The sequence below is a fragment of the Xenopus laevis genome, chromosome 9_10S (assembly GCF_017654675.1).
Source record: "Xenopus laevis strain J_2021 chromosome 9_10S, Xenopus_laevis_v10.1, whole genome shotgun sequence".
Classification (NCBI taxonomy): Eukaryota; Metazoa; Chordata; class Amphibia; order Anura; family Pipidae; genus Xenopus; species Xenopus laevis.
Window position 1 is genome coordinate 89833704 of NC_054388.1, and position 27037 is coordinate 89860740.

Sequence of the window (27037 nt, forward strand, 5' to 3'; positions counted from 1 at the left end):
TATTAAAGGGTAACTAAAGTCCTGTATCATGTATACCCGTGTCTGCGGTGCCTTTCGGCTACTGTGTTTGAGATATTGGGTAGTGATGGGCGAATAAATTCGCCTGGCACGAATTTGCGTAGTGAAAACCTTCAAATTTCACGATTTTTGAGTGAAATCCTTCAAATTTCACGATTTTTTTGTGAAAATCTTAGAATTTCATGATTTTTTAATGAAAACCGAATTTCACAATTTTTGAGTGAAAACGTCCAAATTTTAAGATTTTTTCGAGAAAACTTTAGAATTGCATGTTTTTTTTTTGGGAACTTTCATATTTCACGATTTTTGCAAATTTTTCGCCGTTTCGTGAATTTTGCGGGAAATCCGCAAATTTTTCGGCAAAACGGGACAAATTCGCCCATCACTAATATTGGGCTTATTTGTTTCCCGGAAATATCAAAAGGTTTATTGCACACCTTTTGTGAGCTAAATAGGACAAATACGTTTTGAATACTAAAGAAGAAAAAAAAAAAGCAAAGATTACCTCATGCGCAAGCCATATCTATATTCATTGTAATAGCAATTACAGACATTGCATATTCAACATTAGCTTTAAAGTATGATATGTTTAATTTACATTTCAACTTGTTTTTTTACTAGCTGAAAAGAGATGCATGATTATATATACTGTATATTTTAGACTAGAAAAATCCAGGACCAAACCAGACAATTCTTATTAAAGGAAAACTTTACCCCCAAAATTAATACTTAAGCAGCAGATGATATTAAAGAATCTTACCAAACGTTAATATATTTAAATAAATATTGCATTTTACATCTTTTTCCTTGAACCACCATTTTGTGATAGTCTGTGTGCATCAGAGATCACCTGACCAGAAATACTGCAGCTTTAACTGTAACAGGAAGAAGTGTGGAAACAAAAGACAGAACTCTGTCTGTTAATTGGCTCATGTGACCTTACATGTATGGTTTGTTTGTGTGCACCTTAAATCGTTTGTGTGCACCATAAATTGTAGGATCCCAGGGCACGGCCCTTACATTTCTATTTATGATTACCCTTTAGCATGTACTTCTAAAAAGTAGATTATTATTAAAATGAATTATTTACGTAAAGCAGGGTTTTTACATATGAGTTCAATATATTATATATATATATATATATATATATATATATATATAATATAGTTTTCCTTTAAGAGCATAGTTTACATTGAATGTGCTGGACTTAATTCAGAATTAAACTGATGCGAGCAATTCTGGAATTTATGTACGTTATGGCTGTTATTATTGATACCTACTCTTATATTATTTGCATTTTTTAATACCTCATCTTTTGAAATCATTGTCTTCACATGACTAATATATTTTATATGAAGCAATATATTATATATAAAAGATATTTTATGTAATTATATATATATATATGTGTATATGTACTGATTTTTTTCTAATTTTTTTAAGCTTACAATGCAGTATTCTTGTGCAAAGTGTCATAAAAATGTAGAACCAAGACCAAAGTCTCTTTTAATTTCAGCAATGGTAAAATGCATCCCTTGAGTGCCACAAGCAAGCCACCTTTTAAAATGACAGAAATGGATACATGTAATTATTAAGGTGATACCTGTGATCATTAATGCAGTCTGTGGTTAGGATGTTGTTTTATGTAGTCCTCAATTTATGAGGTAACAGATGGAGCACCAGGACAATGAAATGTTATCTAGAATAGCTCTGCAAGCTCTATCATTCCTTGTGAACAGTGTGCAATGGCCTATAGGGCAATCTCCGGGTAACACTAAAAGGTACATGGTGGTGCTGGTTAGTTTACAGATCCCTGCGGTCAGCCATGATAACATTTATAACATTTATATCTAAAGTTAATCCAGCTCCACATACTGTAGCGCCTTTGCTGCTTGTATGTAAAATTTCAGTCACAAAACAATGGCCCCAAAGGTGGTGAGACAGTTACTAGTGCTCCCTGGCTAAGCTATATCATATACAGGTATGGGACCTGTTATCCAGAGCAGTGTCAGACTGGGACACAAGGGGCCCACCCAAAGACCTTAGACCAGGGGCCCACTCTCAGTACTATTATTCTTCCTCTCCTCACTCAACCTCAAATCTCTTTTCTTTACATATTATAATCTATTAATCCATCTATTTATCTTCTTTGTTCTCACAGAAATTGGTAATGGCCATGAAATAGGCCAAATGTTTAGAAGCAGGAAGCCCACTGACACCTTGGCCCACCGGCAGTTTCCCTGGTATCCCGGTGGGCCAGTCCGACACTGATCCAGAATGCTGAGGACCTGGATTTTTTGCTAAATAACTTCTCTTTTCGTTATTTGGATCTTCATACCTTAATGGACAGATTTATCAAGGGTTGTATTGCGAAGTACAAAAAACGTCAAAATTCGATCATCGAATTAAAAAACTTTGAATTCGAATATCGAATTCGAAGTTTTTTCAACAAATTTGGCAATCCTGCGGGTCGAATACAAATCGTTTGATCGAACGATTTGAACGATTTTTAGGGATCGATCGAAGGATTTCTATTCAACCAAAAAAAAGTGCTCTGGGAGGTCCCCATAGGCTAACATTGCACTTAGGTAGCTTTAAAGTTTAAAGTTTTTTTTAAAGAGACAGTACTTAGATTATTGAATGGTTGAATAGTTGAACGATTTTTACTTCGAATCGTTCGAATAGAAGTCGAATGGTCGAATATAGCCTATTCGATGGTCAAAGTACCCAAAAATTTACTTCGAAATTCGAACTTTTTCAAATTCGAACCATTCACTCGAGTTTAGTAAATCTGCACCCAAGTGTATAATCTGGGTGCTAATCCAATCAAAAATAGAATAAAGATGCAAAAGCGACAGCACTCCAAGGAATTTAACAAAATATTTGTGAAACAAAAAAAAATGGTTTATTCAAATCCAAATATATATATATATATATAGTAGAAGTCCCTTTGTCCTGAGCCAATCCTCTACTCAGGCATGAAACATGATTTTTGCTGTTTTCTGGACAGGTTTTCCTATTAACACCCTTCTTTTCTCAGCATGCATTGACGCTGTATTACTTGTGAAATGGATTCAGGAGTTATCCTGGACTAGATAGTGTGAATGGTGATAACATTCAAGTCAATATTCATTCAAAATCCTTTTTTATTTTATTTTTATTTTTATTTAAATCTTATTCTATCTATCATATAATACAGGATCAGGTGTTTTCTGAGCTCCATTTCTTATGACATGAAATATGGCTACTTTAATAGTATGGACTCACATACATAGAATTTGGAAAGGGATATTTCCTCCATTATGTTTTACATCATTCTTGTTTAGGTGTTGAATCTGTAACTACACCTTCTGTAAAAAAGGAAGAAGCTAGTTATGGAAACTTAAGAAAATATATCACATTGTGGATTTCACACATATATGTGATTCATTTCAACCAAACCACGTTAGTAACATTTTAAAGAGCATATTGGAAAAATCTCAAAAAATACTGAGACAAGTGAAAAGTCAAGGGATATTATTCTACAACAGTTGATAGCAGTGGAGACCAATCTTTTACCCTCCCACGAGTTTTTTTTTTTTATCTCCCAAGAACCATTTAACAATATAGATGGATAAGTTATAATTTCTCAGCTAGTTTACTTGTGAGGATACTCTAAAAAGTTTCTCTTTATTAGGGTGCCTGAGGGTAGGCTTGGGAACTTTTGCCACAAATTTTGCTGTCCAGTGGAGTATTCTATACAGATTGTATAGACCACAAACTGTTCCATAAGTGTAAGTTATTTAAGATAATGCAGATATGCTGCTATGTTACTGGAAAAAATCTCATAAATAAAACTGTGCTTCACATTATATAAGAACTAAAACTTTTTATGTTGTACAGGCAGTTTCAGACTAGGGTGTCAGTGGGGCTGCCGCCCAGGGGCCCCCAACTCCTAAAACTCCTATCCCCCACCACCACATAATGCTTATCTGTTGTGGCCACAATAGGGGGTGAGGAGAGCAATAGAGCACACAGATCAGAAAGGGGGGCAGGCTGGGTCGGCAGGGGCTGCGGGGCCCACAAGGGCTGGGGCCAACTGGGTTTTTTTCCCAGTCCTGCCCAGTAAATAGTCAGAAATCATTCTATAAATACTTTAAGGCTTGCTGTTGGCACTCATGCAGTTTAATTTACAACTGAAGGGATGCACTTTATGAACATTGCTTTAAACCTCAAGGTTTGATGTATAATTTTCAGTGAATACCACCAAACATGGACCTGGTCCCTGGTGATTGAATGCATTCTGCAAGGCTGAAATAGACACTTGTGTCCTGCATCCAACATAATAATAAAGGTCTCATCAAGCAACCGAATAAATTCACAGGGTTAAACGTATTGGTTGCAGCAGCTTTTAAAAAAAACGACAAATGGCACATCCTCACTGATGCTGCACACAAGGTGTATTAAATAAAACCAAAACAATGCAAACGTAGTACATGCAATATGTCGTTTGAGGGAAAATGTTTACATTGTACAATGTTATCATGTTTTCCTAAATGCTGATTGTCTTTTATATCTATTATTTCTAACTTGAAAAATGCACTTTTTGTCTCATGTAAAATGTTATGGTACATTACCAGTTGCACTTTTTCACAGACAAAATAAACTGAGAAATAAACAAAGGTATTTGTGTTCCTTTATCTGACCTGTTGAAGTCACACATATATCTGTTAAAGTATCTTGTAACCATATGGAATTCTGGATTTGATAAGAAAGAAACATTAAGAACTGCTTCCACTATATGATAAAAATATGGTGATTATTTTCTACAGCAGTGCTCTCCAACTGGAGATTTGTAGGGCTCAAGACTATTTAAACGCTACATTTAGGGGCAGATTTATCAAAGGTCGAATTTCGAAGTAGAAAAAGCTTTGAAATTCGACCATCGAATTGGAATACTTCGACTTCAAATATCGAAGTCGAAGTTTTTTAACATCGAATTAGGCCATTTGCGGTCGAAGAAAAATCGTTCGATCGAACGATGAAATCCTTCGGATCGAACGATTCGAAGTATTCCATCGTTTGATCGAACGATTTTCAAAAAACTTAGAAAACTGCTCTAGAAGGTCCCCATAGGCTAACATAGCACTTCGGCAGGTTTAATTTTAAAGTTTAAGTATTGAAGTCAAAGTTTTTTTAAAGAGACAGTACTTATTCGAACGATTTTACTTCGAATCGAATTCGAAGTCGAAGTCGTAGTATCCTATTCGATGGTCGAAGTATCCAAAAAAATTACTTAGAATTTCACATACTTCACATACTGTAGCTGTAGGCACTATAGTCTTACTGGTCTCACCATGGCTTCAGAGTAACAGTACATTATATTTAAATATATATATATACTGTATATATATTTAGCGCTATAGTAAATTGAGTGCGCCATTTTCTATCTATAAGCTTCACCCCAATATGTTGCTCTGGATGAGACCTTAATTATCAGGGGGCAAGCCCTGGCAAACGGTGTGGAGGCAGGGTGTAGTATAATGTGGGTTGGCTGAATAAATGGCCAGATTTGAGTATCCCCCAGTATTAAAGGATAACACTTTTGCATGCCTTCCATGCCATTGTTGTCGAATAAAGTAACGAAATGTTGCCCCCTCTGATATCACCAGTTTGCATTCCTTATGTTTGGGGGGTAAGTAATGAATTTGTATGTGTATCAGATCTACTGTACCTGCTGGCAGAGGCACATCTTACACAATATAGGTGATGTGTATTATCTGGAACCCAGTATCCAGAATGCTACTGTCAATGTCCTCAGCCAGTACCTCTTGTGTAAAAAGTCAGGTCTTTATTCCTCTGTAATAGTAACACAATTCCTTAACTAATGCTAACTAACCCAGAACGCATACACACTGATGGTGTAACAACTGTATGGGGCCTATTTTAATGACAGTGCAACCCCTCTTCCAGAAACCCCAGGTCCCTGACACCCCAGATAATAGATCCCATACCTGTTCCCATGATCAGGGCTCGGCATACAGTTTAGTGCTTAGAGTTATACTGACAGATCAGTACCAAATGTCTGACTGATACAAAAGTGCCAATATCCTGGGGGTGGCACTAAAGGACACATTTATCATCATCCAAAAATCTTTTTCTCACTGCATTTAGAAAAAGTTCCATTCAGATAGAAGCTGATGTGCTCATTGGTTTGAATGGAGCAGGTTTTTGACTTTTAAGTCTGAAGAATTATGACAAGCAGAAGAAAATAAAAGATTCAATGTACCTTTGCCATTTAATAAATTAAACCTTAGGTTGTATTAAAACTGCTGTATTTTCAAAGTTTGGAGAAATCTAAAATATAGTCCCTGCAAAGCACTTGAGGCAGTCGGTTGCTGGGGGCTCCCATAGGGAACAGAGCATAAAAATGGCTTCCGGTGTTCTGTAACCAGTCTGACCTGTACTCTGGGCTGTCGGAAATTCAACAACTGCATCTGAACTAAATGCCATGCAGGCCTGGAATTGTGTGCAGTGTATGTAATAAAACTTTTTAATGAAAATGTTGTTATGTTTGCTCCAAAAGTTGAGGCCACCTTCAAGGAGCTGTTGAAGCTCCGCAATGCGCATTTAACATTTGCAATGTAATAAAAGTCTAAGAAGGGATATTACATTGCGACATGCACATTTTTATTGTTTTTTGTCTGCAAATTTGTTCTCTTTTGAATGTCAGACTCAGTCTTGCTGATCATTTTCCCCCCCTTTAGACTGTGGATACACCTTGGCCTCTGCTAGAAACTTTTCCTGTTCAAACCTATTATCAACTTGTTTGACATCAAATATAGAAGAAAAAAATCATCTAACAATTACAATACAAGTTCTCAGGAGAAAACCGGTTACAGTGCAGAAAACAAAGATGAAGCCAAAGTTTCTGGATTTTTTTCAAAGCTCTGTTGTTTTAAGAATCAAAACATAAAAGCAAAAAATCAAAAGAAAAGGAACAGATAATTGAGCTCCCCACCCTCTGGTTAGAAGAGGCAAACACTGAAAAGGCAACAAATGGGGAACCTGAAGAAATAATAGAATCCTACAGCAAAGAAGAAATAGCAAAGGATTTGACATCTGACAGCATAAAGGAAGAGAAAAACGAGGCTTCTAGTAAATCAGCATCAAATTCTTGCAAAGTAAAGCAAGATAGTGACAATGATTTCACTCCTTGGGGCAAATTCACTAAAGGACGAAGCATCTAACGCTAGCGTTAATTTGCATTTTCGTTAAGGCAGAGTATGGCACCCCCAAGGACAGGGCCGTGCCAGGACCGATGGGCGCCTCAGGCAACCTGGCCAGCCCTGGCGCCCATCCACCGCTAGTGCAGGAAGAGTGCGCGCATGCGTGCTGACCGGCTGCGTGAACCCCCTTCCGGAACACTCTCCTCCCTCCCCTCATGTGTGCCGCACATGCGCACACGCACAAATAGGTGGAAGCGCGGAACTCACTCACTCGGACTAGGGGTAGGCAGCAGTGACAGATACGTGCCTGGTGCCCCCCAAGCTTTGCGCCCTAGGCACGTGTCTACTCTGCCTACCCCTAGTTCCGGCCCTGCCCAAGGAGCATACGGCAGACAGAGTATGGCACACCCAGGAAGCATAGGGTGGGATAGAGTATGGCACACCCAGGGAGCATGGGGCAGGCAGAACAGAGCAGGAGACAGGGAAAACTCAGGACCACTCTAATATATACTACATACAGTAACACACACGCTTGTGCCCCTTCAGCAGTTTGTATGAGTGTGAACAGGTGGACAATGTGGGCAGATTCAGTCAGGGACTGAAGTGTGAACAGTACAGGGCTTTATGGTGTGAACAATAGAGGTATCAGGTGTGAATACAACAGGAAATTACAGTGATACCTTTTAGGGAGGTGGCAGACAGGGAGATAAATTACCCAGTGACAAATCTCCTCTACTGCAGGGGACTAATCTCCCTGTACTGCCTTGTGAGGCAACTTTGGGTGACTTCAGAAATGCAAAGCGATCCCACCGGCGATTCGTATTCTAGCCAGTGGGAAGGCAGTATGGGGAGATTAGTTGCAGTAAAGGAGAAACAAACCCTTTACCAACAAAACACTTATCCCCCACCCCACGTAGACCCCCTCCCTCCTCCCCCCAGCCTAGCTGGCCCACTGGGGAAATTCCCCTAACATTTGACCTATCAGAGCAGAGTCACACCATCGGAGATCACCGCAGCTATCTTCCGGGTCTTTGTGTCTTCTTCCCGCGCTTCAGCAATTTCCGCATGCGCAGTTGTCACTGAATTGCTCCAACTGAGCGTGCTCGATGGAGTAGAAGCTGGATAGGTCATTGCAACTTTGCTCTTGACACAGTATTCTTCAGTATTATACAAACATATACTGTAAATGACCATACCTAAATGGCAGACATTCTTAAATGGGAATGGTGAGTGATATTCTTTATTGCACTTGCAGAATTCTGCACTGTACCTACCAGAGGGGAAAAAACTGCAAGTAAAAGTATGCATATATCACGCTTTTATTAATTGTAATGTTCAAATGAAAAGAGCACAACTTTAAAAACCACTTGCGCCATCTTTATAGACAACTACAATGTGCATATTGATTGCTAGCAAATATTGAAAGTGACACATCAAGCGAAAACAGAAACATCAATGTGTACATTGAAAAGCAGATATAAAGAAAACAGTGCTCCCTTGTAGGTAAATTAAAGCATAAGCATTCATGTGACAGTGTCTCCTCTGGCTAGTATGCCAGCTCAATGTTGTTTCTGAACTGCACAATATTAGGCCAAATCTCATAGCAACATGTTTTTATATAAGCAAGTCCTCATTATGCATATATGTGTATATATATATATATATATATATATATATATATATATATATATATGGGACCTGTTTTCCAGAATGCTTGGGACTTGGGGCTTTCTGGATAAGGGGTCCTAGCTTAATTCTAAAAAAAATAAACTTAATCCTTAATTAAACCAAATAAGGATTAATTATATATTAGTTCGGGTCATATGCAAGGTGCTAGCTTTTTATTACAGCGACAAAGGAAACAACTTTTAAAAATTTGAATTATTTGATTAAAATAGAGTATATGGGAGATGGCCTCCCGGTAATTCAGAGCTTTCTGGATAATGGGTTTCCAGATAATAGATCCCATATATATATATATGTATATATATATATATATATATATATATATATATATATATATATATATATATATATATATATATATATATTTATATATATCCATGTAGAAAGCTGAAGCACACTGGGATTTGTCAAGATAAAACTTATTTTATTAGATCAATGTTTTGGTCCTCACAGGGACCTTTATCAAGATATATATATATATATATATATATATATAAACACACACATACAGATTCGCGAATTTTGACGCCGGCGTTTCGCGAATTTATTAGCTGGCGGCGAATCGCGCAAATTCACCGCAAATTTGCGCCTGGCGAATAAATTCGCCCATCACTAGTGGTTTCATAATGCAAAACAGATTTAATGTTACTTATAAATATGAGAAGCTGATCTTGGCAAAAATGGTGTAAACTTAATACAAGGTTAAACAGGATTCATCTTGGATTGTACCGGACTGAAAATATTTTCATTTTACCTGCTCTTGAAGTCTGAACACAGGGAAATCTGATATAAAGACAGCAGCTCTAATGCTCTTCTGGTTATATCTAAATTACAGTCTTAAAGTTATTTAGTCTCATTTTACCATTTTATCCACTAGCTATATGAAATACAAACTGTTTTACTTTATGTTTATCTGAAATCCAAGGTTATCCTCCTGCACATAACAACATCAAGAACTGCCTGGGCTTGCCTTGTGTATAATAACAATGTGCCGCTCTTTGAGAAACAATCACTTCATTAGGCAGCTACAGATCACACTATTATTATTACTGCTTGACAACGGCTCAGTGAGTAAACCATACCATTTCCTTCTGCTGAACATGAAACACTGTGTTTGGGTTGATGTTGCAGCAGGTTATAATTCTATCACCATCATGTGAACACAAACAGCTTCTGTTTTGTCTATCAAGCTTTGTTTGAATGATGCCAAGAGTTCTGTCTCTACCTATGCTATATTTGACATATTCATGGAAATACGTTTCATATTCTATATGAAAAATATGTGTCTATTTTTTATAGCACTGCTATGAACGTATCACATTGCATTTGTAGAATACATTAATAGGGGGTCAAACACTGTAATAAATAAAAATAAAGAGGGACAAAGATGAAGTGGTGTTTGTAAAGGGCTCTTACACGCAAACATTTCTTCCTTTGTTAATGCAGGAGCGAACACAACCCTGGATTGCAAGATTGCACACGGTAGTGCTCGTTCTGGGAGCATTTGTACCCCTCTTTGTGCTGCCCTTTGCATTGAGCACCAGATGAAAAATCCAGGGTCGGTAAAGAGAGCAGCATCTGGATGTGCAGTGTCCTACTGCTCCCTACCTTGAGTATTTGAATGAAACACAAGGTAGGGGTTGTGCAAGATGATGCCTCTCTTGGATCCTGCACTCAGGACCTGCAGCACTTGCTTCATAGGCTTGCTTCTGGTCTCTGCTCTCTGAAATGCGTCCATTTGCAGAGAGACAAACGCAGTGTACAATGTGTAAAAAACTGCCCGATTGTGGCCTTATTTTGCACTTTGCATGCTGTGTTCAGCTTTGCTGCTGATGCCTCTGGACTTTGTAACATCAGGGGGTGGCTTCTTGCTTGGGGCAGTAAATAGTTATATCATGACGTATTGTATAACAGTTGTTAGATATTTTTAAGTATATGCATGAGGGATTTCCAATCTGCAGAGATCCAGCTGTTGTCACTCTGCAACTTCTAAGCAACAGCCAAAGGCTAACCGAGAGGTTCTGGCAGATGTAGTTCAGTAATAGCTGGAGTGCTACAGCTCAGACATTCCTGAGATTTCGTCCAATGCCAAAGCCCAATTATTTCCCTAAGTTTGGCCCTGAATTCATCAGTTCCCAAGCCAGTCACATGTACTTAACAATACTGCAAATCACAGGAGAAATTGTGGCACTAAATTATAACCATGGAGGCTGCTGGCTAGACATTAGTTAAAAGGCAAACTGTAGATGCAACTCAACTAAAGGAGTCATATTTTTTATTTAATAATATATGGTGCGGGTTACACTTTGGGTTACAAATATCCCCTGTATCCCCTATAGATCAGCTAGAGTTATTGTCTGTCTTTCAAATGAGGGATGGGCATGATCTAATGGCCCCTGCCATAAACACAGTAGGAGAGGAATAGCCAATCACAGCCCTGCACACAAGTAAAGACAGGCTTTAGTTCCCTATCAAGTCAGCCTAGCTGCTTAGTCCATATTCTACAGTGCTAAGTACAGCCGGCTCCCCTGCACAGCCTGGGAAAGGAGGCAGCAGGAAGTGGAACAGATGAGTGGGACTAGTAGGGTTTTTGCAGAACTTTTCAATAAATCAGACAGAAACCCCACCTTTTTTTTAAACACATTCCTTCTATATTTTAAATAGTATAATGCACTGGTACAGTACATTCTTGTTTTTAATAAAACATGTTATTTAATAGTAAGTGAGGCACAAATATACAAATTGCTTCAAATGAATTCACGCTGCATAGCTTTGCATAATATGTGAAGCTGAAGCAGAAGATCATGCAGATCCTAAGATGCCAATGAACTTGGATAAAGAGACGCTGCGAAACACTGCTTCTAAATACATGAGGAAAACAACCATTAAAGAATGCAGTCTACAGTGTAGTCACAAATCAGTTCATCATCGGCTCAGGTTTTCATTCAACATATATAACAGATAGGGGGCAGTGTGGGACCTTTCAGTTAAGTAGCACCTCCAATATGTCTCTAAAGTTATGTCCTGCAACAATCAAACTTTAGGGGGCAGATTTATCAAGGGTCGAAGTGAATTCGAGGGAATTTTTTTTAAAAAAAATTGAAATTCGAAATAATTTTTTGGATACTTCCAGCGCCGATTCTTACCTAAGGGCCGCCTGAGGCGGTTCCTGCAATGCCGCCCCCCCTCGCTGACTTACCTGTAGGGAGGGGAGGCAGGAACACTAATGCAGAGAGCACAATTGCGCTCTCTCGCATTAGAAAAGCCGGATTTCCGGTTTAAAAACTGGAAATTCAGCTCTTAAAGGTGCAGGAGCCGGCTTTTTGCCGCCCCTGGAAACCTCTCCGGCGTTGCCTCCTGAGGCGAGCGTCTCAGCTCGCCTCATTAGCGGCGCCCCTAGATACTTCGACCATCAAATAGGATACTACAACTTTGAATTTACTTCGAATTCGATTAGAAAAATAGTTTGAATATTCGACCATTCGATAATCGAAGTACTGTCTCTTTAAAAAAACTTCGACTTCAATACTATGTTTGCCTATGGGGACCTTCTACAACCATTTTCTAAGTCTTTACACATCTAAATAAAATCGTTCGATCGTACGCTAATATCGTTCGATGGCCAAATTCGGTAAAAAATATTTTGATATTCAAGTCGAAGTATTTCAATTCGATGGTCGAATTCCGACATATTTTACACTTTGAAATTCGACCCTTGATAAATCTGCCCCTAGATTATTATTATACTGAGAAAGGTCACCCCATCATTTCACCTTTCAAGCTGTAAACCCAGCCCAGACCACCTGCAGTACCATATTATAGAAGATTTAGCACAAATATGCCTGCCTTGCCTTCTATGGAAACCCCTGATTTTACTCCCTTAGCAGATTATTTGACTCCCAAAGAGATATAGGTGTTAAAGGGGTTGTTCACCTTTAAATTAATGTTTAGTATGATGTAGAGAGTGAAATTCGGAGACAATTTGCAATTGGTTTTCATTTTTTATTATGTGTGGTTTTTGAAATTTTATTCAGCAGCTCTCCAGTTTGTAATTTCCGCAATCTGGTTGTTAGGGTTCAAATTGCCCTAGCAACCATGCACTGATTTGAATAAGAGACTGGAATAGGAACAGCAGAGGCCTGCATAGAAAGATGTGTAATAAAAAGTAGCAATAACAATAAATCTCTAGCTTTACAGAGCTTTTGTTTTTATAAGGGGTCAGTGACCCCCATCTGAAAGCTAGAAAGAGTCAAATAATTCAAAAACTATGAAAAAGATAAACAAGGAAGACCAATTGAAAAGTTGCTTTGAATTGGTCGTTCTATAACATACTAAAAGTTAACTTAAAGGTCAATAACCCCTTTAAAGGACTATCTATTCCCAATGTAATAGCATAATTGTAAATATTTGGGGGCCGATTCACTAAGCTCGAGTGAAGGATTCGAATTAAAAAAATTCGAATTTCGAAGTATTTTTTGGGTACTTCGACCATCGAATTGGTTAAATTCGTTCGAATTCGAACGAAATCGAACGATTCGAACGAAAAATCGTTCGACTATTCGACCATTCGATAGTCGAAGTACTTTCCCTTTAAAAAAAACTTCGACCCCCTACTTCGGCAGCTAAAAGCTACCGAAGTCAATGTTAGCCTATGGGGAAGGTCCCCATAGGCTTGCTAACCTTTTTTTGATCGAAGGATTTTCCTTCGATCGTTGGATTAAAATCCTTCGAATCGTTCGATTCGAAGGATTTAATCGTTCGATCGAACGAAAAATCCTTCGATCGATCGAACGTAGGATTAGCGCTAAATCGTTCGACTTCGATATTCGAAGTCGAACGATTTTAGTTCCCAGTCGAATATCGAGGGTTAATTAACCCTCGATATTCGACTATTGATGAATCGGCCCCTTAAAGTGCCTTTCCATCAACCCCCATCCCCTGCATTTTTCTTGTTTGTACTGTACATGTATGTACAGTATGTATGTATTTTCATTTTACTTCATATCCTTGATACTCTGCTGATGATGATGAATGACACTGACCTACAGCCTGTGCTTCCAGACTATAAAACGCACACTTGTCCAAAGAAAGTTACATTTGATTGAAACTTGGTTACAGAGGAGAGCACAGCAGCACCTGTTCCCCCAAAAGCACCAACCTAAACAAACAATGAATCTAATCCAAATAAAAACCCATTCGTCTATGTAACCACACTATAATCGATTTTGCTTGCTATCATTGCACCTTCTACACAGAAACCATTGAGTAAGCAATTCAAAAGTATTCATTCTCCTTCTGCAAATATAAACACAGTAATATCTGAATTCCATTCCATTCAGAGATAAGAAAGATTAATATATATGTTAAAAGTCAGTCGGGAGCTTATTTACAAAACCCCAAATGCAAAAATAAAAATAATTATAAATTTGGACACATAAGTCAATGGGAGAAGTCCCAATGATTGTTTGGTGTGTACTAGGTTTCGTGCAATACCCTGAAGTTTTCGGGGGAAAATTCAGAAAAAATCGTTAAAATCGGATGAAAAATCTGAAAAAATCGTGAAATTCTGATAAAAAATCTGAAAAAATCGTGAAAATCAGATTTTTTCCCACAAAGCAAATTTTAGATAAATTCGGACTTTGATATATAACCCCCTTAGAGTAGTTGTTTTCAAAATGTTTCTGCACAAAATCTAGAGATCATCATTTTATCTGCGCCCGTTAGCTTAAAACAAGTTTGCAGATATATATGTTGTATAAATATATTCTACCCAAACTGTTCTCCAACCGTCTTTTGTACTGGACTTTTTTTAGCAGTATCTTTAGCAGGAACAAACAATCCTTATCCAGGCCTGCATTTGTGGGAAGGCAACAAAGGCCCGGGCCTAGGGGGGCAGCGATTTAGGGGTGGCATGCTACCCATCCACATCTGAAATGGTTTAAACCACTGGAGAAGCACAGGAGATTTGATAATTTTTTGGATATCTTGCCAATTTCCAGTGTTCAGGACCTAACGAGAGAATCTTGTACATGCATGCGTGAAAGGGAAGGTGGTAGGTAGGGTGACGAGTGGTGACTGGAGCGTAGGGGCGCCCACTATATAAATCTATATCCCCATATTCCCCAAATCCCACTGGTCCTGGCTGGTCCCCCACCACTTCTTCAAGCTCCTAATAGGGGGTCATAGAATACATGCAGTGTATGAAGTGGCTCTGAATCGTAACCCTGTAAGTTTTTTGCATGAATTGTTCATATAGATAGATAATTAAATAAAACATACAAAGTGCACCATATATTTCTGTGCTATTTAACTTTAATCAAAAATAAATCATTAAAGGGCATTTCAAGTCTAAAATAGAATAAGGCTGTAAATGCTGTATTTTGTATACTAAATATAAACATGAACTTACTGCACCATAAGCCTAATCAAACAAATAATTTATGCTTTCAAAGTTGGCAACAGGGGGTCACCTTTGTTAAACATCTTTGCAAGACTAAGACTGTGCACATGCTCAGTGTTGTCTGGGCTGCTTAGGGATCGTCATAAACAAAGCTGCTTGAGTTCTGCATGGCTGGGATGTAAGGCGGGGGCTCCCCCTGCTGTTCATAAGTATGATTGTTTCCCTGCTCAGCAGTTAGGGACCGTCTGACAATTCCTATCCACAGCAGTAAATGAAGGGAGAATTTCACTGCATACAGTCAGGTTTCTTATAAAAACGGTACACATTTTTTTAAATAAAGTATATTGGAGATAGGTTTCTTTTTCATTAAAGAAAGTAAAAATGGGATTTTATTTTTTTGCCTTTACATGCCCTTTAATCTATGATGTGGAAAGCTTCTCCGGGCAAGAAGTCTTTGGATCCCCATATATTAAGTTTGCTAAAAAAACTATTATAAATCTAGAAAACACCACTGGATTTTTTGCCACAAACATTTAGGCATTTATTTATACATCTTAACTATCATGAAGTAAAATGTAGTGTTTTATTGTTACAAAGAAAAATGAAATCCTATAAATGTAAGATTTGTTTGCTTAAAGTGAACGTGCACTCTGCACCGAGTGGTGGGTTAAAATTTTGTTTAGCACACTGCGTTCTGGAAGGTAATGGACCCCTTCCGTATTAGGGAACTTTCTTGGAAATGGGTTCCCGGTCCCAGATAAATTAGGTTATGGCAAGCTAAAAACTATACACAGCAGTAATTCTGCATTTGATTCATCAGTTGAACTCCATGAAAGACACTTGACTTAAAAATAACCAGTTGTGCCCTGTATAGCTGCAATGATCACAGTTTGTGGAAAGTTTTGTGGAAAGGAGGAGGACAGGCCAGGATGATCTGATGATAGTTATCCACATGGATGTGGCCAGTGAGGGGGTGTTTATAGCATTACGCCAGGATTAACAAGATATGTGATCAGACCGCTAACATCAGTTTAAGCAGCTGTTTCTGCAGAAGATACCTAATTACAATTCCAAGCCTTTTAATCAATGAAGGCAGCTAAAAATGAGGAGTACCACTTAAATTCTGCTGTGCCGTGCAATGTGCCAACGAAGTAAAAAGTCATCAAGAGCCTGCTGAAAAATATTTAATTAGAATTAGCTTAGAGAACACCTTGAAATCATCAATAGTTGGATATAGAACAATTACTGGTAATAATATGAAAAATGATGCGATAAACATCGGAGCTCACCCAGTATCGCTGTGTCTTCCTGGTCGCGGCCCGTGTGAGACGCCGGCTACTTCCCGCCGGCATTCAATGTAGAGCAGTAGTTAGTCTCATCAAATTCGGCGCTGTCCCAGGACACGAAAAGCAGACTACAGCTTCGGTGCAAAAGGTAGGCTTTATTTCAACACACACATGGTCAGGGTGTACAGCGGTGGGTGTGCAGGGCTGTTAGACTTACGCGTTTCTTGCCGGATCTCCCGGCACTTCCTCAGACTCTGAGGAAGTGCCGGGAGATCCGGCAAGAAACGCGTAAGTCTAACAGCCCTGCACACCCACCGCTGTACACCCTGACCATGTGTGTGTTGAAATAAAGCCTACCTTTTGCACCGAAGCTGTAGTCTGCTTTTCGTGTCCTGGGACAGCGCCGAATTTGATGAGACTAACTACTATAGAACAATTACTATTCACTATTAAAGCTGGTCATCAACAGAAGTGCAGGATCCCATGAGTGTGAGCCTGTTACCAATACCCCAAGTTATTATAACTCCCTCAAATCATGCCTGTATTTCAACCTATCTTGTAAAGTGCTTTTTTATATAAAAGTATAGGTATGGGACCTGCTATCCAGAATGATTGGGACCTGGGGTTTTTTCGAATAACGGATTTTCTTTAATTTGGATATTCATACCTTTTGTCTACAAGAAAATCATGTAAATATTAAATAAACCCAATAAGCTGGTTTTGCTTCCAATAAGAATTAATTATATCTTATTTGGGATCAAGTAAGCATTTATAAAGCAAGTAAGAGGTGCTATTGTCCACCAAAAATTAAATAGAAACAATCATGAGTAAAAGTAAATGAAGCACAAAGCATAAAAAGCAGCGTGTGGTTTTTGAAAAAAAAAGCAGTAATCACTGTTTTATATGCAAATGTACAAATTTTTTTCATGCAAAGCAAGAGTTTTCTTTTCTGATGACAAAAATAGGCAGGAAAATATAGATATTTGTTTTTACCTTATCAGTTTTGTACATTGGCCAGAAGATGTCACTATACAGCTGTTACGCATAACCTGCACCTACCTGCTCTGCATAAAAATTGGCTAGATTTAAAGTGATACTGACACTAAAAAAAATACTTTTTAAGATATGAATGTACATTAAAAGTTACCTATAGGTCATGTTGAGTAAGTAGTTGTTAGTTAAAGTTCCTAAACCTGACTGTTTTGTCAACCTGACTGTCCAATCTTAGCCTGTCAGTTAAAGTTTCGGACTCCTGCTGCACAAATATGGCAGCCCCCTCATAGATCAACACAGGGAGTCAGACGGGTAATGGAAAAGCATCAGACCAATACTTTATAGAAAAATTATAAGTAGCCAATTATTGGTAGATTTATAGCAAGGTTAATTTTATGGTAGATGCAAAAAAGGTTTAATTTCTGGTGTCAGTATCTCTTTATGTAGAAGAATCTGAATATTGGCAAACTGTCTCTAGAGGAAAAAAGAGAAGCAACCCAGAATGGAGGAAATCCAAATAATTCAGAAACATTTAAAAAAATGCAGTTTGGATCCAGATAATAACAGCTGTTTTGTTAGGATTGTGTTCTACTTTGGTAACAAAAGATAGAAGCTACTGGCTTGGTTTCTCACTAACGTTAAGCTTACATAATGAAATTTGTGGGGGCCGCAGTGTGTCAGGAATGCTTGGGGGCCACAGAGTATCATTAAATGCTCTGGGGCTACAGTGAGTCAAGAAATGCTTGATGACCAGCTTATGCCATGAAAATACTATGAAATGCTGGGGGCACAATATGTCATGAAATGTGAGGGTATTTGTTATCTTTACTTCTGATGCCTCCATTCCATCCATGTAAGAAGGGTGTGGCTTTGTGTATTGAGAGAGGTATTTTTGGGCTGTGGCTATTAAATGGGTGTGACCAAATGCTTGTCTTTGGCGTGTTGGGGCATGTTGACCTGATCTGGAGGGGAGAAAAAATATATTTCCCAAATTAATTGTCTCACAGTTCCTCACATGTAAAATCGATTGTCAGTCTACAATCCACTCAGACCTGACATTGTGGACTCCACAAAGGCCCAACTTTATAGACAGCATAGGCCATTAGAAGCTCTGGTAAAGGCTTTTATCAATACTGCGCCACTTCAAGTATCTTAGCTGCTTCCTTAAAGGGGTTGTTCACCTTTTAATTAATGTTTAGTATGATGTAGAGAGTGCTATTCTGAGACAATTTGCAATTGGTTTTCATTTTTTATTATGTGTGGTTTTTGAGTTATTTAGCTTTTTATTCAGCAGCTCTCCAGTTTGCCACAATCTGATTGCTAGGGTCCAAATTACTCTAGCAACCATGCACTGATTTGAATAAGAGACTGGAATAGGAACAGGAGAGGTCTGAATAGAAAGATTATTAATAAAAATTAGCAATGACAATAAATCTGTAGCTTTTCAGAGCTGTTGTTTTTATAAGGGGTCAGTGACCCCCATTTGAAAGCTAGAAAGTGTCAGAAAAAGAAGGCAAATAATTCAAAAACTATAAAATAATAAATAAGGAAGACCAATTGAAAAGTTGCTTTGAATTGGTCAGCCTATAACATACTAAAAGTTAACTTAAAGGTTAACAACCCCTTTAATTCCAACTCTCACCCAAAGTTGGTCAGTGCTGCAAAATATCTAAAAGAGAAAAGAGGAAGGAAGCGCACATAGGGCAATACTGTTTTATGTTGTCTGATAAGGGCAATCCAGCCACAATAGGGTTAAAAGGTGTTCAGAAAAAAAAAAGGTTAATTGGATCTACCCAAGGTGCACACACGAATCAGGCTTCCCTTTTGGGCATGTACTTACAAACAGTCAATGTTCAGCTTGCATGTCATATTTGTTTTGTGTTCCGCAGTTGATTCATTACGTCATACATGAAGTAGAGATAATAATAATAATTTAGTTTAATAAATATTTTAAAAGTAATCACAGAACGACAATTGCCTACTCACAAATAGTTCAGCATCAAAAGCACATCACGTTCCAAGGTAAAAGTCCGGATTCCTCAGAAGGATCTGCTGGTTGGAGATATGGTGGTGTTCAGGGAGTAGCAATTGGTGCCACACTGTCCTTTCCTACGCGTTTCACAGCCTGGACAACATGTAGCCCATGTACAGTATATGATAATCTAAACATTGTACCTTATATAATCAAATTATAAGACAATGGACTTTTCACTTCTTTTATTTATTATTTTATAGGTTATAGGTATGTTGAAAATACTTGCCTGTAGTGATGTGCAGGTTGTGCACGGTGGCAAACTATTGCTGGTTAGGGTTGGGTGCAGGTCAGGCTGGTGATGTACACTCCTCCTCTGCTCCTGAAGATTCAATAACTTGGAACCAATGCCGTACACAGAAGAAGTGTACTAAGCTAGAAGACGTGGATACAGGTTGGACTGGGGTCCTACAATGGTAATGTTTCATGGTTTAGGGTCGGTTGTGGGTTGAGATTTTGCAGATAGGGTCGGTGTGTGTTGAGTTTTTCCTGACCCGCATATTGCTACTTGCTAAAATTGTAACCCCTTGTTGTTCCACCTAAGTCTATCACCACTCCTCTTCTATGCACCCAAGTCATGCCTACACACCAAATCTAATATGCTTTGTCCATTCACAACACACAGCCTTTTCCAATGAACTCACAACTCCACCACTGAAAGTTCACAATCCCACCTCTGCACTGTCATAACTTTGCCCCTTTTTTTGTCCCACTCCAGCCCCCTTACAACATTGGATGGTACAGCCAGAAATAAAAAGCAGCCCTAGGCAGCATAGCGGTGCAGTATTTGCCACTGCTGCTCAGAGGTAATCTTACACATTAATGAAGAATATTTCCTGATAGGATTATACTACGTGGACAAAAATATGCAAACACTCATCTAATTACTAGAATTGTCGACACATGTACCTTATCATACTATTACCTTATTGACAAGTCCATGCTTCCTCTTTGTGACAAGAGTTTGGACAAGTCACTTTCATGTTTCAGCACAATAATGCCGCCATGACTAGGGAAAAGCACCATTTTTTCCCATTATACTTAGTGCAAAGTGCGGCACTTTTGATTCTGACCATTAAAGGTCTTTAGCATATTGTAACTAGAACTATAGGTTAATGTGATTTTACTTCCTTTAGTTAACTGTGACTTTAAAGGGGTAATTCACCTTAAATATAACTTATACTGTGATGCAGATAACTAATTTATTTTCCTTTCTAGCTGTTTTTTATTTGTTTTGCATGTTTGTTTTGTAATATTTTGCCTTTGCATTTCTGCTCTATAGTTTTTTACTGAAATGTAAAATGGTATCTAGTAGAGATGAGCAGGTCAACAAAAAGCCAACCCACACAGCTAACTCTATCCTCCCCTCTCCCAACTCTAAACCAACCCATTCTGGCAAATCACAGTTTATTGAGTACCTGCACCCATCCTGCCCATCTCTGATGTGAAATCAGAGGGAAACCCAGTTTTGAACTACTTTTTGAAATCAACTCCAGGATAATCAAATATAATAAAAGTGGTCCACTTGCTCACCCCCAACAGTAAGCCATGCTTGTGCACATTGATCACCAAACCAACCCTTGGTCCACTCCGAACTAACCCACTATTCAGTACATATGGCATACACAAGAGCCATGTGCCTCTGCTGTCTACTCCTAGTTATGACATGACTTCAGACCCTGATCCAGCATTCCTATTCACTGTAAAATACATAGCCCAGCATAATATTCTATTGACCATTGTGCCATCACCTTCTTTTTTTGTCCAGAGGATCACTTGTAGCTGCCATGTCCTGAAAAGGATTTTACCCTACCAACAGGTGACCATCACATTTAACTATCTTGCAAATGTTCTGTACCTATAAATATTGTGAACAGCAAAAATAAATGTTTACAAGAAAAAGACACAGAACTAGCTGCTCAAAATTGTTGTTACTTTGCATATTTTTTAGCTAGTGAGGTTCCTTGTCAAGTTTAGACCAACACAAACAGAACAGTTTTTAAAGGTGCACTAAAGCAAGTGACTTAAATTAGATGTTATTGTGCCCCACGGCAAGTCCAATTTAGTGCCACTAAACATTCGTAAGTTGACCTACTCTACAAAGATATATTGACATTGATCATTAATTAGGACCTTATTGAGCGCTTTACAATCCAGGGCCCCCCTGCTTCCTTTATAGTTGTGTACATAGTATCATCTACTTAATAACGCAAAGTGTGTACATGGTACAGTAATATACAACAGAAAAGACAATAGTCTAAATGAACAATAATTGGGTAGTGCCTTATTCCCTAAGTCTACCTGCTCATAAAAAGGGAAAAATTGTAAGGTAAAGAGACACCATATTTTACTGTTAGCTATATTCTGACATTTTCAAGATATGGGCTAGGGCAAGAATTTAGTCTGCAAGGTAAATACATTCCATTTTTGCAGTGGTTTGTAAGATACCAATCACCCTAGATTCTACCTATAAATATTTGTATGGGGGAGAAGGCTCAGCTGATAGATCATCACACAAACTGACACTGCCCATACATTTCTGGCCTAGAAGTAGCAATTCATAAGATAATAATTATAATAAAATATTAAACAATAACTGAAGTAAATGTAATATAATTAAAATAATCAAATATAATAAAAGTTCTAATGCCACCTAATTAAAAGGCTATTTAAAGCCTGTTCTTGTTAAATTTCTCATTTGACTCTACAACTATCATTATAAGTATTTTTTAAACAATGAAATCTATGCTAATTTAATTTCCTTACAGTGATCTGATTCAATACACTCATTATCAGCCTAAACTTTGTTAATGATAAATGATTTTATTTTAAATGGGTTTTTTTCAACAATTTTTAATGTGCACTAATATTTTTTTTAAATTAGAAAACAGACAGATGTTTTTATATATAACGTGTGTGCCTGTTGATAGATTGAATTTTAAATGAGCTGGAGTGGGGAAGAACGGTGATAAACGTAATGATGTTGTTTTTCCCTCATTTATGTCTTGCATCTCAGATACAAATATATAAGCCCTCAGGGACTTCAGAGCAGAGGAAAACTAAATACAAAGCGTATGCACAGTAAGTGGCGACACTGAGTCCTCAGCCGACAGATAGGCATCATTCAAAAGAAGGAAAAGAATGGACACAAGGCAGCCTTCTAATTATAGCCACAAAGCCTGAAAGTGACAAAAAAAGCAGGTACCCAAGGCCGGGCTATACAGAAGCTTCAATCTGGGAGAGAATCTCCATAACCTGTAAGGTACTGATCTGACATTCAACACACAAGTACAAATAGGCTTTCTGCTGAGAGAAAGTGTCATCATGAAAGAGGGGGAGGACCGAGCAGCCCTGTGCTGATCAGCTAAACAAGTCACGTCTTTTTTTCCCTTTTGAGGGCAAAGATGGGAGAAAGGAGCACCATGATCAGCCAAACCTGGGAACTAATGGCAGTTTGAGTGAAGATGGCGTATATACAGGTAGGTGCTACCTGCACTTGCACAGGATTAAAATACAGTGTAAATGTGTTCCATCAGCTTTAAAACTTGCACCGGCTGTGTGTATGTGGTCCAGGCACCAGTAGAACGTAGATGAGAGGTGATGCTAGAAAGTGGAAAAAAATGCAATGCGAAGGGTATTTTCCCAAAGGGATAACAAATTTGGTTATTAAATAATGTCTAGAATTTACAATTAAAGGAAAACCCCACTCAGATAAACAGGGCAGGCAAAACTAAGATTGCAGTCATTATTTATGTCTGTTCATACTAGGGTCTGAATGTGCAACAGTTAACCTCAGCTGACAGGTGCAACCAAGTTTTCTAGGGTGAAAACATGTGTAAGAAATATTATAAACGTTTTAATAATAAGGTATAAATAGTTTGTTACTGAACTAGGCTTTTTTTTTCAAACCATTAACCCTTTGGGGTTTCAGTAGCTTTAGACATACAAAGAGTTAAGTCTCTTGACATTTTAGGCAATTACTTGTTAAATATGATCATATCTTAATAAATCTAAGATCTATGCACCCAGCTGTGTTGAGTGTACATTAACAACATAAAACACTTTACTAATTAGACTGATGCAGGCTCAAGGCAAACCTATTACGTCTTATGTCTGACTAAAGCTACTTTAGTTTTAAACTGGGTGGAGCAGAACATTTGATTGGAAGTCATGTTTTGATATCAAGTCAGTTTAGACTGGAGGCAGAGGGGCAGTTACTGTGGAAGGAGGGGTAAGATGTGCCTGTGTCTTCATTATAACTAGATAAACTGTTAGAATAATATACTCTTCATGTAGCACAACTGTTGAACATGAATATTCGTCATGGATATAATTTGATTTTGGAACTCTACGAACTGCATGTGTATGAGGGTGCACATAAATATGAATATAGAAATATGTCATTGGGGCAAGAAGCTCAAGGTTAATGCATGGTCTTTAATTTAGTGGCTACTGGATGGAATAGGCAACAAAAGGCCTCAGTGATTTTAAATTAATGCACAAAACCTCTTGTGCATCAGCACACCTTGGTATCTCCTGTATCTTTAGCTCATCACATATTTGCATTTGGCTGTTCACACATCAGGACATCATCTGTTAGGGACTGGGAATCAGGATAAATACAGCAGATTATTATTATTAGTTATTATTAATATAGTGCTAACACATTTTTGCAGCACTATGCAGAGACTGTTCATCAATCATATCAGTTTCTGCCCAAGTGTCACTAAGGTCAATTACAGGAGCCAGACAAAGGAAAAACACACACACTTACTGCAAATAGTGTGCAGGCAATTCAACTCAGAACCCCAATGATGAAAGGCAAAACTAAGCCATGACATTGCCCTTGGTTAAATCCCTTACCTCAGAGGTAACCTTTTAGCGTGATACAAGTATCAGTTATGCCTGACAATTTGCAATTTACCTTTTGTGTATTTTTTTTCAATGCACCTGCTTTGCTTCACCACTCACAGGCTTGGAATTTCAACTGCTGTCTGGTTGTTAATGTTTATAACCCTAGCAACAAAGCCCAAATGAAGGTCAGCTAGGAGGGCCTAAAAAGAAAGATAATTAAAAATAAGGATTACAATAAAAAATAAAAAGGAAGAGGGTGCACATAAACATGAATATAGAAATATATGTCATTGGGGCAAGAGGCTCAAGGTTTATGAATGGGCATTTGGCTAGTTTTAAAAATTAGTGGTGGGTTTTAAAAGCCCAAACCCGAACCAATGTACGGATTTGGGCTAGTTTTTAAAGTTGCCGTGAGTTTGGACTTTCAAAACCCGCACAATTTTTTACTGCAAATTAAGCATGCAAGCCTATATATATGTGAATAAATATAGAAATCTGTCGCAACTTACAGGGAAATTGTAAAAATGTCCTCTTTAATATAGAAAATTTGATGGAAAATTCCAGACACTTAATTGATTTGATAACCTTATTGTTTTACTTTATACACTAATGCCCTTTTTTCAGTGTACAAATTGGGCTATTTTTGAGCTACTTTAAAAATGGCTTTTGGCTAGTTTTTTATATAACCTTTGGCTGGTTTTGAAATATAAACCTGGCTGCCCAAGGAAATAGCTGCTCTGTTTAGTGTAGCAGTTGTGCTAATTATTTTTTTTTTTTTTAAATATTTGATTTACTGTATTTACTAAGCTTTAGTATTTTAAAATACTTTCCGCCGGTAGCCCGCAAATTCTGTATGTATTACTGTGCACTGTACTTCAGTCTTGTGTAGAAGGCACATCTCTATTGGCTAGGAATGGGTAATATGAAGTGGCCCAGATGCTGTCAATCTGAGGTTGAACAATGTTGTCTTCCATGAACTTCAACAGCTAGCCCACCCACTTAATGTTAAACTAGGACTCCCAGCACCATCTGATATCCTAAATGAATAGGGTAAGGTTTAAGGTGAATAATTAATCGCTCCCCTAGATTGTCCCAGAACCCCATGCTGATCATCAGTTAGGTTGAGACTGGTTCTAAAAGGGAATTTGAACCCACATAGTCTGAAAACCACTGCTGTAAATTAACCATCCATGAGGATGTAAATTAGCCTTCCAGATAAGGGTTACTAAACCTGCTGTTTTCCCCTACTATCTGAATAAGCATGATGGGGGAGGGGGTGAAGGCATACCAGTAATAATGTTAGTGTAGCACGACCATGGGTGGGCATGAGAATATTGTTTATCGTGTGTAACTTGCTGAGAGTGTTCCCCAGATACCCTTAGACTGTGGGCAACACAGGCCCTCTAAGCACCTTGCCCTCAGGTAAATCCTTCTTACCTTCTGGTGCACAGATTTACCAGGTTGAAATGAAATACAGGCGTATCGCTTCTTCAAATAGTGAACTGGTTTATTGAACAGGGCAGTAAATCTTGAACACAGTATTCAGGCAGTATATGTCCTTAAATACATGCAAAGTAAACAGTGGAAATCATTCACACTTTACAATGCTGCAAGTAGATCCCTATTAGGGGGTGGTGCAGACTGTCTTGGTGATTTTCCCCAGCACTAAGGATCCCAGAGGGTATCTTAATCCTTGGCACTGTCCCTGCTCCTGAGCGCCAAAAAATTAACCCCCAACTACTCTTCTTGCAGAGCTGTCAACTCCCTCGTTTTATCTGGAGTTACCAGATTTTTGCCTCTATCCCCATGTCTTCCATCACTCTAATGCATTTCCCCAATCTCTGACAATTTGTAATGATCTATGGCAAAAATACAGTATGCAAATGCACAGAATTTAAGTGACATCAGTGAAGTGTAGTGCGCATGCCCAGCGCAGTTGCGGTGGCTTCAGGAGAGGTTTTGCGCATGAGCATGATGTAACTTCCGTTGACGTCACTTAACTTCCTCTGATGTCACTTCTCCTGATGTCACAAACCCCCAAATGTTTCCTGTCCTGCCACTAACTTTTGATCCTATAGCGACTATAACTAACACTTTTACCACTAAATAAACTTTTCCTAATTTGGGGCCTGACACTGTTCAGACCCAGTCCTGTACCCACCTCCCTGCAAGGTGGGGTCCAAAAAAAAAAAGCCCTGAGCACTCTCCCCTTTATACAAAATGATACTGCCACATACTGGCCAACCCTGAACTAGCTCAAATTACAATAGACCCAGGAAAAAGGACAATAGCTGCCTGGGTTAATTGAAGGTTAAAGAAAATACGGACACACAATAATTTTTCATCTTAAAACAATGTTAAAATATCAGACATCTCTAGAGAATGCATAATCTATACCAGACACATTCAATTTGTAGCTCTCCAGTTGTAGATTAAAACTCCTATCATTCCAGTGAAGGGCTACTGCAGAGTTGTAGCTTGCTAAGGGCTCTTACACATGAGCGTTTTTACCTGCGCTCCCCTGCGTTCCGTTTTTCGGCGTTCAGCCGCAGGGGAGCGC

The 27037-nt window shown here is 38.3% G+C and overlaps 1 protein-coding gene across 2 annotated transcripts in view; it reads left to right on the forward strand.

Annotated features, from left to right (window-relative positions):
- Positions 1-22644: 22644 nt before the first annotated feature.
- The window catches only part of LOC108702303 (synaptotagmin-17), a 59893-nt gene continuing 55500 nt past the window's right edge, over positions 22645-27037 (forward strand). Inside the window, exons 1-2 of one of the 2 annotated variants that reach the window (XM_041578478.1) lie at positions 22645-22885; positions 23021-23102. In XM_041578478.1, the coding sequence (XP_041434412.1) occupies positions 23088-23102 (15 nt within the window). In that variant the 5' untranslated portion in view covers positions 22645-22885; positions 23021-23087. Of the gene's footprint in view, positions 23103-27037 lie in introns of both variants that reach the window. The other variant, XM_041578477.1, reaches the window with a different exon arrangement.